This window comes from Anguilla rostrata, chromosome 19 (assembly GCF_018555375.3).
Source record: "Anguilla rostrata isolate EN2019 chromosome 19, ASM1855537v3, whole genome shotgun sequence".
Taxonomy (NCBI): Eukaryota; Metazoa; Chordata; class Actinopteri; order Anguilliformes; family Anguillidae; genus Anguilla; species Anguilla rostrata.
The window spans coordinates 9245032-9263876 of record NC_057951.1 but is presented as its reverse complement, the minus strand read 5'-3'; the positions used below and the strand labels follow the sequence as shown (position 1 = coordinate 9263876).

Sequence of the window (18845 nt, the reverse complement as noted above, 5' to 3'; positions counted from 1 at the left end):
CGCACACACACACACACACACACACTTACACTTATACTCACGCATGCACACACAAACGCACACACACAAACATACACACACACACACACACGTACACTTATACTCACACATGCACACACAAACGCACACACACACACACACACACACACACACACACACAGGTCCCCTCACTGCCGGGCGGTTCCTGAGGGCCCTACCTCTCCTTGGCCCCTAATCTCCAGGAAGGCGCACAGGGGGCTGAAGGCCCCGGTCCCGCAGGCGTACACGTGCGTCCTGTTGTAGCTGTGCAGGACCCGCACGAAATTAGCGCACTCCGTCTGTAGGGGGCAGCAGCGAGACACCCGACACTCAGGAACGGACAGAGGGAGATAAGCACAACAATAATACATTCTCCAATCAAATATACACACTTTCCATCTACCATTATGATTTTGCAGGAAGCATGGCTGTGGGCACAGGGCACGTCGAGGCAGGTTCCCTGACAAAGTCAGCACTTATCCCAACAGTCGCCACGCAGACACAGACGTCAAGGCGCGGATTGGGTTTCATTTGCATTTCTCACGAGAACTCAGCGGGTTCCTTTGGACGGAAACCCGCAGGGGCCTGGATGAGTGAACAAACACACACTTTTCCTCTTTCCCCTTTCCCCCTGTCACTCTCTCCCTAAACAGCCCTGCCGATAAATAATCCCAATCAGAGCCACTGAAAGCCCGTAAAGTGGGAGGGGCGGGGCTCCCGTGTCCGACTTACGTGCGCGTTTTTGCCGGCGAGTTTGCACATCTCCACCGTGTCTCTGGGAGCGGGCCAGCTGACCTGTGCGAAAGACACATCAAAAACGAAAGTTTTCCGTAAACAAGGAGAGTTTTTGCCAACTGAATCCCACTCTGCTTATCAACAGGGGTTTTGTATTTACACACTAAGAGGCTGTGAAACTCGAGCACCACAAGATTCAGCCGTCAATGACTGCTGTATGGAATAACATGGTACAGCATTTCAGCACCCACTTTTTGTTTAAAAAAATAAAAATAAAACCTCCCGGATTTCCCCACTTTAAAAGCCTTGGAGAGCAATGGAAAGATTTTGCAATACAGTACGAACAAAGGATGCCCAGTAAACATGCATAATGTGACCCTCAGCGTTCAGAGGGAAGGGGTTTCCTGTGAAGAGGCACGCGGGTAAAGGGCACGGGTGTCACCCTCACCTCCGCGTGCGCACACACGTGCTGTGAAAAGTTCAGCTGCTTAACATGCAGACCCCTGACCCTCGCTGAGGGGAGTCCATCACCTTCTGTACCAAAAGGCCCAGGGGAGCCCGTACAAAAAAAAGGCCCTTATAATTGCACACGCTCAGACCCTCTGCTGAAAGGCCTCGTTCTGAGGTGCTTTAACCCTTGTGAGGTCACAAATATGTGATTAGAACGTTCTTAACAAAACATTCTATCCTGATGTAACAATCACTACTGGTAACTGAACACAATGGAGTTCTAGAACACAGACGTAGAACTCTGGAAAAAAAACATTAAAAAAAAAAGAAAACATTCAAACCCTTCAAAGGGTTAAGGAGTGGGGAGCGCTGAGCCAGGCCAGCTATGACCAAGGGAAGGGTGGTCCAGGGGTCTCGACTGCGCCCCTAAATCCCACCCATTAATCCGAGGGACAGGGTGCCGCGCGGGGTACAGCCAATGACGCAAAAGCCTCACGGGAGGGAGGGGGAAGCTGGAGAGGACCATGTCCCATCTTAATCGGACGCAGCGCATCTGTTCCCACGAGCATACGGCCGGCTTTTACTGTACAGTCTGCCGTACTGTAGCCCCAGGCTGGGATCTGAAGAGCTTCACATAGCCGGAGCCCGGATGCTAAGAGCGGACTGCGTTATCTGATTGAATTATCTCTCTTACTGTCAGACGGATCGGGAGAATGAGCAGAGACGCTGCACAGGCCCGGAGACCGGGGCCCACAGCACTGGTGGACATTAACTAATGTGGGGCTATGCGGTTTGTGATGATGCCGCTCGTCCAAAATTTGCCAGTCTGGCAGCGAAGCTCTCGCCCTTCCAAGAGCAGACAGTGATATGGACCCCGTTTCACACCGCAAAGGGATCAGCAGAGTCTGAAACCTTTCAAATTACTGAGCAGAAGATAAATAGATCAACCAGACACTGATTACTGTTGGTCTGTTATCACATCGTTGGTCTTTGCACTTTATCATGTAATAGTCTGAGCAATATATTTTAACGTAAGCCCCTGTTTCTGATTTTTAAAATTCTGTTTCTTATAATGTACAGGAAATTTCCTTGCGGTGTACATATTGGCCCAAAAAAGTTAACCTTTTTTAATTCCTTCTAAATTTAAATATGATGTATCGTAAATAGCCACAAGAGACTTCGTGTTCTCAAGGTTGTTTCCCAAGATGCCAATGGAAATTAGCCGGCTAAACCGTTGCGTGGGAACCTTTTTACATAACCGGATGGGATCTGCATTAATTGAATTGTGAAAGGAAGAGAGGGACAGAGAGACAGAGACCAAAAGAGAGAGAGAGTGTGAGAGGAAGAGAGGGACAGAGAGAGAGAGAGACAGAGACCAAAAGAGAGAGTGTGAGAGGAAGAGAGGGACAGAGAGAGACAGACAGAGACCAAAAGAGAGAGAGAGGGGAAGCACGGAGAGAATGTGTGGCTTCCTGCATTCCACAGCGAGGAGAAGAGAAACCGCACTTCTGTACAGATTCCAGGGTCTGTAATTGCTGTAATTATCTCCATGCACACGAACGATGCTGCAACATGGCTGTCTGCAGCACTCAAGCCCAAGAAGCTGTCAGCTTTGAAAAGAGTCAGAAAACAGCCGGGTTAGGCAGCCAAGTTACAAAATCGTACACTACGCTGTGGCAGATATTAACAATTGCATTAAAAGGAATGATGCATAATCTTTAAAACCACACATAACTCCTGGGATTTACACACAGCTCTTCTAGGATTTAGAAAAGAAAGCAAGCACAATACTCGCTTGGCAGGATGCGCTTTCTGCACGCCTGTGAGATGCACACACAACAGTCTGCGCGGTCCGAGCCTTTATTTATTTAACGTGGGACGAGGAGCGTCCACATCCGCGCCGCGGTCGCTATCGGCGACGAGGAAGCGCCGCTTTCACAGCCTGACCGGACGTCTAAACGAGCGGATAGAAATCAAACAAACGGCCCCCTTCTCTCTCGCAGGGACGGGCCGCAGCTGCGTAAACACATCGGGTGCTGGCGACGCCAAAGTGCCTACTCCACAGTCCACAGGGCGGGCGGCAGCTGTGTTTTCGGGAAGGCCTCGTATCGGGCGTCTGGAGAAGGGCTATGCGGAGGTGGTAACGGACATGACCTTCACACATGCCAGGGCTGGAGATACACAGTGGAACTGCAGACTGGGGGACTGGGGCCCAGATTACCTTGTGTATACATCCAAGTAGGCCAGCGCTGCCATTTTTTACAGTGAAGATGTACCAGCTGCCCTGTGCATGGTCACAGCGGGAGTGCCACCACGCTTTCAGAATGTCCATCTGTCTGTAACCACCCAACCGCGGATCTGCGGACTAATCAGGACAGTGTGGTGCTACACTCTTACCATGGAGCCAGAAAGGCAGTAAGCGCGTCAGCTAAATCCCTAAAAGCATGCTGGGAAGCAGTGAAGGAGGGCTCAAAGGTGATTGGCAGCTGCCGCTCCGTGAGGTGGGTCTGCGAAAACCTTGTGTTTCATGTGCTTTTCCTTTAGTGCGAGAAAACTTGAGGCGCCGTCCTCCTTCGACACGGGTCTGGTCTGCAGGCGTCTGACCTAATCTAGAGCCCCTCTGTGGGTGATAAACGCGTGGGGGATGGCGTGCTGCGCGGTACCTTCCTGGGGTTCCTGTTGAGCTGCTCCAGGTCCAGCAGGAAGACGTGGTCTCTGGTCCCCAGCAGCAGCCGGCCCCTCTCCTCGTCCAGCAGCAGGCTCTCCACCTCCCCCCCGCCCAGGAAGGGGGCCACGCTGCCGGAGACCAGCAGCTCTGCAGTGCACACAGGGAGGAGAGAGTGAGCGCTCTGAGCACTTACAACGAATCACTCACTTCTGTGGAGCTGTGAGCATTTACAGTGAATCACTCACTTCTGTGGAGCTGTGAGCATTTACAGTGAATCACTCACTTCTGTGGAGCTGTGAGCATTTACAGTGAATCACTCACTTCTGTGGAGCTGTGAGCATTTACAGTGAATCACTCACTTCTGTGGAGCTGTGAGCATTTACAGTGAATCACTCACTTCTGTGGAGCTGTGAGCATTTACAGTGAATCACTCACTTCTGTGGACCTGTGAGCATTTACAGTGAATCACTCACTTCTGTGGAGCTCTGAGCATTTACAGTGAATCACTCACTTCTGTGGAGCTGTGAGCAATTACAGTGAATCACTCACTTCTGTGGAGCTGTGAGCATTTACAGTGAATCACTCACTTCTGTGGAGCTGTGAGCATTTACAATGAATCACTCACTTCTGTGGAGCTGTGAGCATTTACAGTGAATCACTCACTTCTGTGGAGCTGTGAGCATTTACAGTGAATCACTCACTTCTGTGGAGCTGTGAGCATTTACAGTGAATCACTCACTTCTGTGGAGCTGTGAGCATTTACAGTGAATCACTCACTTCTGTGGAGCTGTGAGCATTTACAGTGAATCACTCACTTCTGTGGAGCTGTGAGCATTTACAGTGAATCACTCACTTCTGTGGAGCTGTGAGCATTTACAGTGAATCACTCACTTCTGTGGAGCTGTGAGCATTTACAGTGAATCACTCACTTCTGTGGAGCTGTGAGCATTCACAGTGAATCACTCACTTCTGTGGAGCTGTGAGCATTTACAGTGAATCACTCACTTCTGTGGAGCTGTGAGCATTTACAATGAATCACTCACTCCTGTGGAGCTGCGAGTACTCGTGACAAAATTAACCACTCACCATTCACACTCCCTGCAGTGAAGAGATACACACACACACACACACGTTCAGTTATACACATACACATACACAAGCCTACAGATATTTACCCACTGACCCAGCTGGACGCCCGCACATACAGTACAGTACGCTCACACGACCCCCGCTTCCTGCACAAGGTCCCTTTCGCGATTAGGGGGGTTTATTTCTCTTAGAGGAACAATGCTTTACTTTCACAGCGCTTTTACTTTTTTACTTTTAAAAGCTCGGCCCCGGCTTTTTTTTACTGGATTCGTTCCACAAAATGGGGTCTTCTGAGCGCTCGTACAGGGAAAATAAATAAACGGCCAAAATTAGAGGGCGATTATTTTGATTGTGTTGAGAAGACAAACCCGCGACGCTCGGCCACAAAGTCTTCCTCTGACGGAATTAAACCTTTCTTGATGAGCATTCCCACGTGCGAGGAGAGAGCACACATTCTACAGCAGAGAGGCGTCCCTCACTTTTCAACCGCTGAAAGAAATGCACACAGGACGATGCGAGGAAGTCAGGGCTCACTTTGCCATGCAGGTATCCTCAGGTAACGCGCGCCAACGCGGGTCTTATCGCGTAGCCGAGGAGGCTAACGGCAGCGCTAACGATAACCATCTCGCCAGTGTTGCAGCGAGACCAAATGCGGTCTAGCATCAGGCCCGCCTTGCATGCCCCTTGCATCCGTCAAACTGCCGACATTAAAAGCCATTCCAACCCCACATAGCTCCCGGGTACGTCTGTCAGCCAGAAGCTCAGATTATACCGTGATCAAAGTTCCAGCTCGGATAGCAAAGAATCCAAAATATCCAGTGGAAATGGCTACCTTTATCACGCAGGCAGATAAATTATATCTCCTCAGGAGATGGATATCTGGGCTCAACTCCAGCCAGGGGTTGGGTCCAGATAATGCTGACAGGCGTGAACAGGCCAATCAGCATCATGACTTTGCATTTATTAACCAATCAATGGCATTTAAATGAATAAATACACCAATAAAGTGTAATCACTTTGAATGCTTTGACAAGGTAGCAGCCCTAAAAATGTCTGTGTGATATAAATGTAGAGTGATTCCTTTTCAGCTGCAATTGCAGGGTATACATCAGAGATGTCATATCGTTAAAGTTCAAAGCAAGATTTTAACACATGAACTTTAAAACCATAGCAACGGAGTTAATATTTTGCTTTTGGAACGAGTGTGAATTTCCTGTCAGACTATGAAAAAAGACTTCGAAAACTTTGCTGCTTTCGAGCAGCTTTCAAACATGTGACCTACGTAAGGATCAGCAGAACCACATCAGCGAGCTGCTCCAAGATCAGCATCTGGGGAATAGCGGCCTGTTTCACAAAGCAGGGTTACCAAGTTAGCTGGATAACTCCACCAAGTAAAACCAGGAACAGCTCTTTTTTTGCTTCAGTCCATGTTCCAGATTCCGGGTTCTGGTGGGTTCCGGGTTTTACTCCAGTGCAGTTATCCAGTGATTAACTCAGTAGTCCTGCTTTGTAACACAGGCCCCAGGAGTCAAACACAACACCGCGGCCCTCCGGAGAGAAGGCAACACCACCGTGCTGACAACTGACATCTCCATCAGACCCCCGGGGGCCAGGGCTTAAGCAGGGTATTTGGCATCAATATTTGCACATCTACGACCCCCCCAGAACCCCCCCAAAAAAAGGATTAGCAGAGCAGGACCGAGTCTAATCTGCTCTGCAAACAGGGTGAGAATGAGGCTCAGGGGCACTGAATGACTCTGCCCAGGGCTCCGATCCAACCAGCACTACATCAACAGGGCTCCCGAGAGACAGGCCTTTTATACGGACTCAGCACCCCCCCCTGATTAATGCCGCCACTGAGGGAGTAATCCGCTCGTTTGTTTGCGCTAGGTAGCGTACCGCGGGCGGCGCCGTCCCCCTAGCCCGAATCACCCGCCATCGGCCGATCGCTGCGAGAGAAAGACTCACAGCGCCACTCGAGGCACGTTCCGTGTTCTCGGCTGCCGCGGAAGAGGCCGAATTGCTTTCTGACGGCCAATTAGAATCGACTCTGAAACGCATGCCAAATAAAGTGATGCAGGGTTCAGATTTTGGACAACGGTGTATTGTGAAATAGGAACTCTCAACTTTACCAGAACAAATCCATGTAGATAATTCTAGAAGCGACGAGCACTCTGGAAAACCAAATGACAGTGTCCATATTTTTTTTAAGTATTCTTCCTAAACTTGGTTTTATTAACCCGTTAGACTCCCACCTGTCTTAAAGGGAACAGAGACCGCATGGGAAAGACAGACTGGTGAAGAGAGAGAGAGACATGCTCGTCCCTCTGACACACTGCACTGGGAAACCATGAATCAAAAGTTTAAAGTGGGCTTCTGAGGACACGCAGAGTCTTTCAAAAGGGAGTCCTTTTCAACCCATCCTTTTTACACACAGAGGGGGATTGGAAGGGATGACCCAGCGATTGGCAATAAAATTGCATCATTAGAATGACGAATGGGGCGATGCTATTTTCCTCCTAACCGGTTTTAACTGGTTTTTGTGCAGGGGGGACACTCCCAGATTTGGAAAGATTGGCCAGGCTAACGTCAAGTGCCACACGTGCTGTGGCTCATGTTGTTCCGTCTTAGAGACTATCCACCCAGTTAACACAAAGCGTTCTCACTACGTTGCTGCCACGTAGCGCCAATGCTACAAACGCTGACAAAACATCCCAGGAACATTGCGAGAACGTTTCGCCTTAGCCGAGTAGCCCCCCCGCCTCCCTTGTAAAGCTGTCCCGGGTTACGACCGTAACCTCCCTCTCTCTCTAGTCTCGCTAGTGTGCGTTACAGGTATCTGTAAACACAAATAATTCACGCTGTTCTGGAGACATGTCTACAAAGGCTCAGCTTCTTGTAAAATAACCAATCTCTTTTAACTTCATCTCTGGGCCTTGTAATCTAATGGCAATAAACCTTCAGAGAAATACTGCAAAGACGAAGAGCGATAAGGGAGTAAACGTGCAGGAATGAAAGCACTAGCCAGTCCTATGATGTATAATCTATGATCTTCAGCAGTAAAAAGGAATTACGTTTATGATTTGTGGGGTCATTTCTTACTGCATCTGAATCTAAAGATTTACAGAAGTCTTTTCTTTTTTTTTTTTTAAAACATAGATCAGTTGCAGCATCAGAAGAAAAGTAAATCACTTATAATCTGACAGAAAATATTTAAATTGTTTCAGGGCTGCTGTTTTTGGGTTTGGGTTAAAGGAAGATGCAGAAGAACCACAGCTGATTTTCATTTTATTTTTTAAATTCTGACTAACAGAAGCAAACGCGACATTATACACTGTAATACAGGTCCCTGAATTTCTGTGAAGGACAAATTTAGAAACACCCAGAGGGAAGCTGAACTCTCCTCTTAAGGGTTTTGCCCAAAAATATTTTCCACATTACATAACCCTGATTGCGTGGGACGTGCTGTGAAACAAGGCTACAAACAGAGAGGGAGTGTTGCGCTGGTCTCCTGTGTGAATGGGTTCTGACTGCAGGGAGACACCAAAAACCACCGCATACATCCCCCCTTTGATCACAGGGCAATGTTCAAAAAAGATTTTAAAAAATAGGGAGGAATTCTCTAACCTTGAAACATCGGAAATTACAAAGCGTGTATAGAAATCTATCTATGTTTGCAGGCTGATTTGATCTGTTTAATGATATTTATTCCATGTGTACTGTAGAATATTTAAGACTGATTAAGAAAAGACTACAGTATGAGAGACAGTTTTTTTGGGGGGGGAGGGATTCTGAGTGAGATGTTTGACCACCATACCCAAGCTGTTCCGAGGATAATTTACTTCAATTCTCTCTGAAGCAAAAGCGCTTTCAAACTTTAGCGGGCCAACATTCCTGGGTCCGGGAGGCACGCTGTTTTTGAAACAGGGCATTTGACACAGGGGGGATGACGGATTTAAGGACGGATATCGCTCTCTCTCCGCCCGCGTCGTGCTGGAAGACCGATAACGATCACACGGTAAAAGGAAGAGCGTTCGAGCGCAGGGGTGGGATATCACAGCTGTGCAAGCTTCTGGATCATAAACCGAATGGAAACTGTCCTCTGCCAGCAGCCTCAATCATCATTAGCAAATCTGTAGCTGTGCAGGACTGATCCACTGACTGACTGACTGGAGGAAACAGCATGGCTCATTTCCCACCCCCTGTGACATTCATGTGATTTCCTCTGTAGCAGGGCCAGAAACGCACTGTCATTCAACCATTTTCTTACAGAAACACAAAGTTGAATGGCGCTGACCGAAGCTAACTCTCCCTCTGTCGACTGTAGCAGATGGGCTTTCGGTTCAATGGGACCATTGTCCGTTTCTCCACGACGACGAAGACGACGGGACAATGCGGCTTTTGAACGAACGCGGGGTAACAAACGATCGGGATCGATCGACAATTCCCCCCCCTTCCCACCTAAATTCCAAACGTTAGCATTTAGAATGTTGGCAGCAGAAACCTGTTTGGGTACCGCCAAGAACAGAAGAGCCGAGCGCATTCAACTGGCCATCTGAAAAAACCCCCCCCAAAAAAAACGTGGTTTTGTTTGAACGACCTATCAGCGCGGACACTGAGGGCTTAAAGCGCTTCCCTTCTCTGACCCCCGGGGAGTTTTAACAGGGCCACGTCTTTCGCAGCCATATCTCCGAGCGTCAGCGCGCAAACAGACCCAGACGCCCGGAGGTTCGAAAAGTGCGCCGTCACAATGATAAGCGAGTCAAAACACGGGGCGCGGGGCGCGCGTCGCTGCGAACCTCACAAATCACATCAGAGAGCCCCCGAACGGCAGCCTAAATCGCCCTCTGTGAAAGAGGCTCTCCCCGCGGGGGCCCCGCGTCCCCCCCCCCCCCCCCCCTTGTCATCGGCGCCATCAATAACCTGGAATGTTGCCACGGCGACACTCAGGGAAGTGATTTACCCGCATTCTGCTGCGGAGGAGTCACTGCGCCCAAATAACGAGTTAAATAAAAGCCAGCACCCATCTCTCAGGCTTTACTACCTGTGGAACCCCCCCTTAACCCCCCCACACCCCCCCTCTCTGTCAGGATCACATACATCAAGGCTGCTCAACCCTGTTCCTGGAGATCTACCTTCATGTAGGTTTTCACTCCAGCCCTAACAAAGCCACACCTCATTCAACCGCTAGAGATCTCACTGAGCTGCTAATTAGTAGAATTAGGGGTGCCAAATTAGGGTTGGAATGAAAGCCTACAGGATGGTAGATCTGCAGGAACATGATCGGACGGCCCTGACTTACACAACTGAGCTAGTCTCTGGCCTTTTCCCCTTTACACATGGCGTCTCTTTCCGCCTCGTGTACCTTCAGAGCGGTTTTTTTTTTGCGTTTCACGCGCGGCTGAGGTAACACTCTGTTCCTGCACAGAGGCGCTCGGCTGAAGAGATAAGGGCCCGTTTTGAGCGCCCCATTTGCAGACCCGACCCGGTTCACGGTCGGCGGCCCGAGCCAGAACGGAACACTCGCTGGCGCGGCGGTTCTGTGCGGAGATCGGGATATCTAGCCGTTAGGCCGCCGGCACGGAAACAACAGCAAAAGCCTCGAGACTCAAAAAAAAGAAAAAAAGAAATCAGCTCAATTTGCTGATAATCCCTTTGTGTGATTTCCAAATCCCCCTGGCGAGCAGGCGAGATAACCCCGCGTGCCTCTGGGACATTAATCACAGCGGGCCGAGTCAGGGAGGTGAAGCCGAGGTGCGAGGCCTAATTCTGCAGAGCGGCCCAAAAAGGAGGGGGGGGGGGGTGGTGTTTCACTCACCATCTGATGAACCGGAGTAACCGAGCTTCCATTAAACCCACCCACCCACCCTGGCCCGGCCCATTGTTCCACGGCCACCCATATGACAGAGATGCAGAGCTATGCATGAAATTAAGTCAAAACATTCCTCCCAGACATACAGTACATGTGCATTATGAATGTATTCATTGGTTGCTTCTGTAGAGTATTGTTTGACCAGTTCTATTTTTAATGCACTGGAATTCGTTGTCTCTGCAAAAAATACAAGTTGTTGCCCACATTACAGTCCTATGTGCTACACTGCCTGCTGAACCAGTCTCCTAGCAAGCTCACATACAGTACACAGTTATTAAAAACCTCATAGTAAAAAAAATATATAGAGAGAATATTCTACATTTTCACAAAAAAGAGAACATGGATCACAGTCTCCTGGAGCGGATCCTCGTACCTTTGAAGCCCAGCTTGACCCTGGGTATGGTCTGTTTGACGCAGTCCGTGGCGGGCAGGATGCAGAGCAGCGTCCCCAGCAGACACGCCCACAGCTGGGCAGGGCCGACGGGCCTGGTCCCGGTCCTGGTGCTCGAGCAGCGGCTCGCTGGGTCTGTTTCCATGGCGAGGACGAGCAGCGGTTCGGCCTGAAGTGAGCTCTCCACTGCCCTGCGTGTGAGAGAAACGGCAGGTTAAGAGTCACACGGGGCGAGCTGCTGCCCCCTCTCTATGCTGGGGCGGGTGTGCCTGTGGGTTTTTGGGGAGGACGTCTTATTCAAAGGTTGCAGGAGTCACCCGCCAGCGATTGCTCATCCGTTTACCGCGGAAACCCGAAAATCCCAAAATCTCAGCCAATCGGCCGGCCGGCCGGCTTTCCCCACCCCCCTCCCTTTTCCTGTTATCGGACGAGCTCAATTCCGAATTAGTTCACACCCCCCCAAAAAAAACAAACTGGGGGCAGCTGCTGTTTCGCCCACCTCTCCGCCTGGCGTTTGCTCATCTTTCCCCCGCTCCCGTTCTGTTTGTCATGCTAATCGCCGCGAGCCGCCGGGCAAGAAGCTCTCAGATTGGTTAATGATTATTTCCGCCATTCTTCCCCGAGCGATTCCGCCTTCATTAATCAGCCGACCGGCTTTGAACTTGCGGGCCGGAGGGAGGCGGCGATGACGCCTGCCGAAAAAAAAACGGGTAACCCTTTTACTTCGGGGTCAGGGTCCGCCTGAAGACGCATCGCTCTGGAGACGCGGCGGAGGTTCCGTGAAGTCCTGGAGGAGGCTGCTTCTTTTCAACCGCTCTTTTTTCCGAGCGGCCCTCTCCGCGCACATATCCAACAAACAGCGGTTATAAATGACCTGGACCCAGAAACCCCCCCCCCCGTTCCGCTACCTCTTTCCCACACAGCCCAGGGATCTGAGCCCCTCGCTCAACTTAAACAGTCTCTGCCAAAACAAATGAATTTGATAAAGGCGCTGTATCATCCCAAGGAGGGTCTGAAGGGTGCCCCAACCTTATTTGGTCAGATGCAAAATGACAACTCAGATGCAACTTGATGCATTTTAACCAAACATTTTGCAGAGAGTGCATAGAACTGAACCCACAACAAACACGTCCGGATATCCTAATCCTACAGAACACACACAGCAACTCCATGGAATAAGAATCTCCTCTTCTTACAAAATAATTGTGAATATACTGAATGTGTAAAAAAAAAAAAAATATATATATATATATATATATAAAAAGTCATGCAGAGTGAGACACTACATAGCTAATCACAGAGGTCTGCCGAGGCCAGTTACTCTGTGAGGAATGCCCCCGCATACATAGAAAGATACTGTATCAGCCCTGTTTACATCTACAGTACAGAGGCCTAGAGAATCAGTGTGATTGTGATGCCACTGTAGTGCAGGCCATGCTCCAGGCCCCCTAACCTGTGGGGGCTGTGGCTGATAAGGCAGACGGCTTGTTTACTGCGAGAGCGGTGATGTATCCCTAGAATGACGCCGATAAAACCCAAATTCAACAGATAACGCGTCACACACTCACCTGGGGAAAGGGTGCGTGTGTGTGCGTGTCAGTGTGTGTGTGTGTGTGAGAGACAGAGAGAGAGAAAGACAGTGTGTGTGCGCATGTGCGTGAATGTGTGTGCTTGTGTGTGTATGCCTGCATGTGTGTGGTAGGTTCTGATATCATTACATGACTTCATCCAACTTTATTTTACCAAGGTAATTTACCTGATTATACCTGTGGCATGTCTTCCAGAAGGGTGGATGAAAGCTGCAGAGGACCCACCAGCACACAATGTGATAGAGATTGTTCTCACAGCATCGTCAGTCTTTCAGATGCAGACGCAGAAGTGTGCTGCTCACTGAAGCTTTCTGACCACCCCAAACTAAGCAGGCTGTGCGTGGAACACTGCATTCCAATGTCAACAGTGCACACTGCTCAAAGCAGGGGTACACACCAGGATTACCCGGCCCGCGCAACGGGGTCTCTGACCGCCGGCTCCCGCAAGCCCGACTACCGCGTCTCCAGCGACCCAGCGGAGTTAACGGCAACGAGGCCCTGTCAGGAAAAAAAATACAGGCGGGAAAAATTATTACCGAAAGTCACTACCGTAACCATGGCGCCCCGAGGACTACCACACGTTACATTATATCTGCACGGCAGGCGGTGTGTTTCATGCTTAGCAGAACCTCTCACCCAGAGTGGGGAATATGCTCACATCCAGCATTGACCATTTACACAGCTAGGTATTCAACAGGGCAGTTAGTGTATTACCAGCCATGCTAACTGGCTACCCCCAGATACTCAAACCAGTAAACATCTGGTTAATATAGACCAGTGCCTTAGTGCCAGGGACAGACTGCCCTTCCGTGACTGCTGCTCTGGGAGGACATCAATGGCGCTGAATTGATAAGTGTACAGATGCATGCATAGCTAAACTGGCCGTGACCGGTGGGATATGCGTTTAACTGAGCCTCAGGGCGTGGCCAGTGAGAAGAGGTGCCATCTAACTGTTTTCCCCCCCTAAGTCATCCTTCCAAAACCATGGGGGGGTAACAGCGTGGGCTAGCGCACCCGGACGGGGCTTTGGGCTTGCGTTGCAGAAGAAAGCGCAGGCGGCGATAGGAGAGCGCGCGGGCTGGACACGGCGGGTTCCGGCGAGGCGTCTGAAGCACGGCGGGGGGCCGAGAGCAGCTCGAGCGTGCAGCCGGACTTTTCTGGGCCCTAATGACGCGGGGTGCCCAAAGGGGGGATCGGTGGATTTTGGGGGGGTAAGGACAGTGTAAAAAAGCCTCTCCATCAGGCGCACATACCGAGCACCGCAGAGTTATCGCTCACTGTGAGGTCTAAAGGGCAAAGCAACATTCCGCTACTCAGAGACCTCACGGAGCAAAGTGCTGCTGTACCTTTGGCCTTGGAGTTCGAAAAGTGGGCTCAAAAAAACAAAATCAAGACACTGCGGACATTGTGGAGAGACTCGACCAATAACATGCATAACAGAGTCGACAATACACAATATACGATATACAGTAAGTCTGGAGATTCATTTACAAGCAAGCGCACTCATTTTCCCCTGAAAGATTACGGTGAGATACTGAAACTCTTTTTAAAAAATTCCTCAGAGTAGCCTCTGGACTACCTCAGATTAATCCTGCAATCTAACGGCAACAAATAATCTAAAGGGGGGGTATGGGGGGGAGAGATAAGGAATCGGCAGGTCTGGGCGTGTGCAGTGAGGGACTGAATCGAGCTCATTATCGGCCTATATTCCCTGATGCAGGAGTGCACAGGGGAACGCATTAGGCCGGTTGGTTCAGCTCTGTTTGTCTCGTGTTTGTCTTGGCCACGCTTAATCTTCCCTCTCCCTCACTGCCAAGCCTGAAAAAACCCCCCGGAAAAAGACCCGACACTGCAACTATTTACATGTTTACAAGCGCAGGCGAGAGTGCACCAAAAGCACAAAACCACAGCATCTGAAGCGTTTCAAACCAATGTCGAGATGTAGAAATTAAGCCGTCAGACGATGTTTGAAATGTACTAGATATACATTGCGATATATAAGCACTGTTTGACATGCCTGTGATGCTGGGACTACCCACTCTCATTTTTAAAAAAGAAAATTTGATTAACATCAGATATAGCTGCTTTCATCTGATGACGTGGTGGAATTAGGGCTCGGAAAGACCACCGTCAGGGCAAGGCGGAGGGGGCTGGGGTGAATTCGCTGAGCCAGATGGATTATTTTTGCAGACGGCCGTAATTTGCTATTCCCTGATTTGTAATACGCTCACCTTGATTTAAGAGCGTGTGGCGTACGTCTGTGCCGCTGTTTGCGTAACCGTGCCGACGACGGGGCCCCGTATGTAAATTTCAGACCCTCCGAGGGCCTCGCTGTATTTGTAAAAGGGTAACCTCCCACCGTTACGAAATCTACGGGTTAAAATGTCGCCCATCACAATTTATTAGAAAATTCCTCTCAACACTGAGAAAATATTGGTGCAATGCCTTGCCTTGCCTCGGTATTTAACGACTATGGAGTCGCGATCCGCGATGCCGCTTGGAAGAGTAAAAAGTTAAACGAGGGAAACTGAGAGTCTTTTTGGCAAAGCCAGTGGCATTTCAGCACAGTTTTATCAGACTTTGAAGCCATAATCTCAAACTGCAGACAAAACAAAAAACAGAGTAAACAGACCAATTATGCGTTCGGCCTCCATAAATTACAAACCGGTGTTTCTAATTTTGCATACTTTGATATAAAAATAAAAAACAGAAATACAAAAGGAGAGACTGCCGTCTGCGTGCTGTGAAATACTCTTGCAAATGACAAGCTGCAAATGAAAAGCAGCCCATGGAAAACATATTACATATTAAGAGTCTTCTGACACGCAGAGGAAGCGAATTATTCATTCGGCCTTTTAATTACGTTTGCCCGAGACCAGAAATAGGAGCAGGGTGCGTTCCCCGAACACACGCACCATCTGGAGACGATGCGTCCGCACTGCTTTCCAAGTCTTTCAGCATTGTGTGTAGGGGAGAGAGCTAGGCCTCCATTTACCGGTTTGGCATAGACCAGAGGTGTGGATAATGTCACATCTGCAGGGCTGGTGTATGCAGGTTTGCAGGGTCAGTGTATGCAGGTTTGCAGGTTGCAGTCGTGTATGCAGTTTGCAGGTCAGTGTGCGTTGCAGGTTCTGTGTGCAGTTTTGTTCTGACAATCACGGTGTTCATTCTGTAATGACGCACGCTCTCATCGTGATTCGCTCCTACACTGAACCCCAGCATGACGCTTCAGCGCAGATACGCGCCACAGCCTGCAGCTGCAGCTCATAATTTAATCAAAATGTCTGAAATTAATTACTGGTGTTAATGTGTAACAGAGAGCAGAAGTCCTCCTGAAATCCCAAAGCTCATCCCAACAGAGAGGCCTGGAATCAAACTCCCACCCACGTAGTTACTGGTTCCAAACCCAGTTTTTTAATAATAATCATTTTTAATAATAATACTACATATCAATAATCATCATCATACACACACACAAAAGAAAACCATCAGAGAGGGAATCTCAAATTAGCTTTATATTTACCACAATAAGAGGAGTACATATTTACTATTGCTAAATGTTCAAAAGTATCTGAAATTAATCAAGAAATCCAAGCAATTCCATGCTAATAATGAACAACAATGGCAGTTTTGTACAATGTTGTGCAAGTTCAGTGAAGCTGAATGTATTTCAAATGTCAATGACTTTGACTTCTGAGCTAAGCTGGTCTCTTCCCCCATGAAACCCACCATAATTGGATAGGCAATTAAACCCAATGTCAGGATGCCCTTTTCTTGAACTGTCATCTTGAACTGAACTGTCTGGATGAACTGCCATCTTGACAGTTCAAGACGACACTCGACAGCCTGACGTAATTTGGCTTCAGCAAGTGAAGCTCAGTAAATAAATATCAGATCCCTCCCTGCCATTTCAGCAAAGCTGTCAATTGTGATCCCAGATTGGCAATAAAAGGAAAACACTCCTCTTCTGCGTGGGTGTAAACCACATAATTTAAGGGTACATTTTTAGCCCTCAGCCATCTTTAAAACGAAAGACCGTTTTCCAGCTCCTCTTACCTACGTGAGCCCGGATAAACGGCAGGAACTCTCTGATGTGGGACGGCCTCATATGTGGGGGGAATTCCACGGAGCGGGAGATCCGTATCGCAGGGTTTGTGTCACGCTCATCAGCGCCGCTGATTGGCTGAATCCTAGGCAACGCTTGATCGTCCTGGAAATGTTCACTGATGCCATTAGCGGCGCGTGACGAATCGGACACGACCTAAAGCTTCACCCCTTCTATTGTGACCAGGCTGAATATTGCCCATTATGTCTTAATTCCCATGTCAGATGGCACAAGGGCATCCCGCCACTGAGCCCCTTTAAGCTCTGGAACAAAGAAAAAAAAGAAGGGAAAATGGAGGGAGAAGTACGGCTGTGTCAGCTGTCACTTTCTTGAAAAATACGGCCTTTTTTTTTTTTTTTTTAAAGAACTGCAGTTCACCTTCCGCCCACTAGCAGCAGCGCGTCGTATTCCGACAGATCAGCGAGAGCCAGAATTCTAATTGCTTGCTTTGACAACAGCAGAGACCTGGATTAGAACCCGTTAGAAAGTTCAATCTCATGCGTAATTTTAAAAATAATCCTGATAATGAATTCACGGCCTCGCTGTGTGAATAGCTGTTTAAAAAGCTGTTTGCACAAACAGGGGCAGCGCTCGAGATCCACAGGCTTCTCGTCTTTCTTCCAAGTAAAGTCTTAATGACTTAAGTGGCCCCGTTGAATGAATCTGAACCTAAATCATCTATTGTGCCTGGTGTCAATTCATTAAAGGCTGTTTTCAAAGGCATCTCGATGGCCCTCCCAGCAACAGAAGTGGACACTGCTGCATGAATGCGATTCAGGCTCAAGAGAAGAAAGGCAACCACCAACCTTGCCTTCAGACCCACAATATTCATTAATTTCGGGGTCCCCTCCTCAGTCCAGTTTTTTGAGCCACCCTTCAGTGTGACAGGAGCTTCAGCACAAATGTGTGATTAGAATGTTCTTAACTGAACATTCTAATGCTGAGGTAACTCACTACTGGTAACTGAAAGCAGCGGAGTTCTACAACACTGACCTAGAATTTTGAAAGAGAGGGAAAAAAAAAAAAACCATGCCCAAAAACCTACTCACGGCTGATCCTAATGTTCTACACAGATACTGAACAAATGAATGATAGATAGATCTTTCCTCACTTTCCCAATTACATCAGTCATTCCATGCACAATGCAGAACAGACAATCTGCAGCACATCTGTAGACAATTGTACCACCCCCCCACCAAAAAAAAAGAAGCCCTATGTGTAACTGTGTAAAAGCAATGCACAGCTCCTCAGTAATAATACAGCAATATAGGCATTTAGCACATGCTAAAACCAACTTATACTGGATACATTGTTTTATTTTTTACATACAATCTAAATATAGAGAAGGATATTTGCTGAAGCACTGCAGGTTTAAGTACCCTGAGCTCAGGGGCACAATGGCAGTGCTGTACCTGGGATCAAACTTGCAACCTCAAAGTTTTACGAGACAGCCGATACGCTGCTGCCCATCCGCAAAGTAAGAACATGTGTACACACACACACACACACACACACACACACACACACACACACACACACACAGGCCACATCAAAGTGCCGTGCTGCTTCAGGGGGGTCTGGGGATGGCGGTGATTGAAGGGCAGCCAATAACTTCAGGAAACGTTACATACGTTTCCAGAAATAGCAAGTCTGAAGACAGCACGCCTCATCCGAGAGGAGATACGGGACCTCCATCAGAACGGCCAGGAGAAACAGCCAGGAAATGAGACGCGTCTTCGCAATCACGCCTCGGGATACGCAAGAATTCCTCGCTAAATATTCCATTTTTTTAAATTCAATCAGCCGCGCGGCTGCGAAAAGGACAGAGAGGTAGAAGCAACAGACATTTTACTTGTTGTTCTTACCGAGTGGCTGAAAACTGCGTGGGTTTATTACACGTTTCAAATTCATTTGGCTAAAACTGAAAC

The 18845-nt window shown here is 48.7% G+C and overlaps 1 protein-coding gene across 3 annotated transcripts in view; it reads right to left on the bottom strand.

Moving 5' to 3' along the window:
- sema3d (sema domain, immunoglobulin domain (Ig), short basic domain, secreted, (semaphorin) 3D) overlaps positions 1-18845 on the bottom strand; it is a 78581-nt gene that overhangs the window by 10726 nt on the left and 49010 nt on the right. For 2 of the 3 annotated variants that reach the window (XM_064318535.1, XM_064318533.1), the window contains exons 2-5: positions 11206-11414; positions 3867-4018; positions 751-813; positions 198-317 (exon numbers count right to left, since the gene is read on the bottom strand). In XM_064318535.1, coding sequence (XP_064174605.1) covers positions 198-317; positions 751-813; positions 3867-4018; positions 11206-11368 — 498 coding nt within the window. In that variant the 5' untranslated portion in view covers positions 11369-11414. Of the gene's footprint in view, positions 1-197; positions 318-750; positions 814-3866; positions 4019-11205; positions 11415-16868; positions 17154-18845 lie in introns of those variants that run through there. The other variant, XM_064318534.1, reaches the window with a different exon arrangement.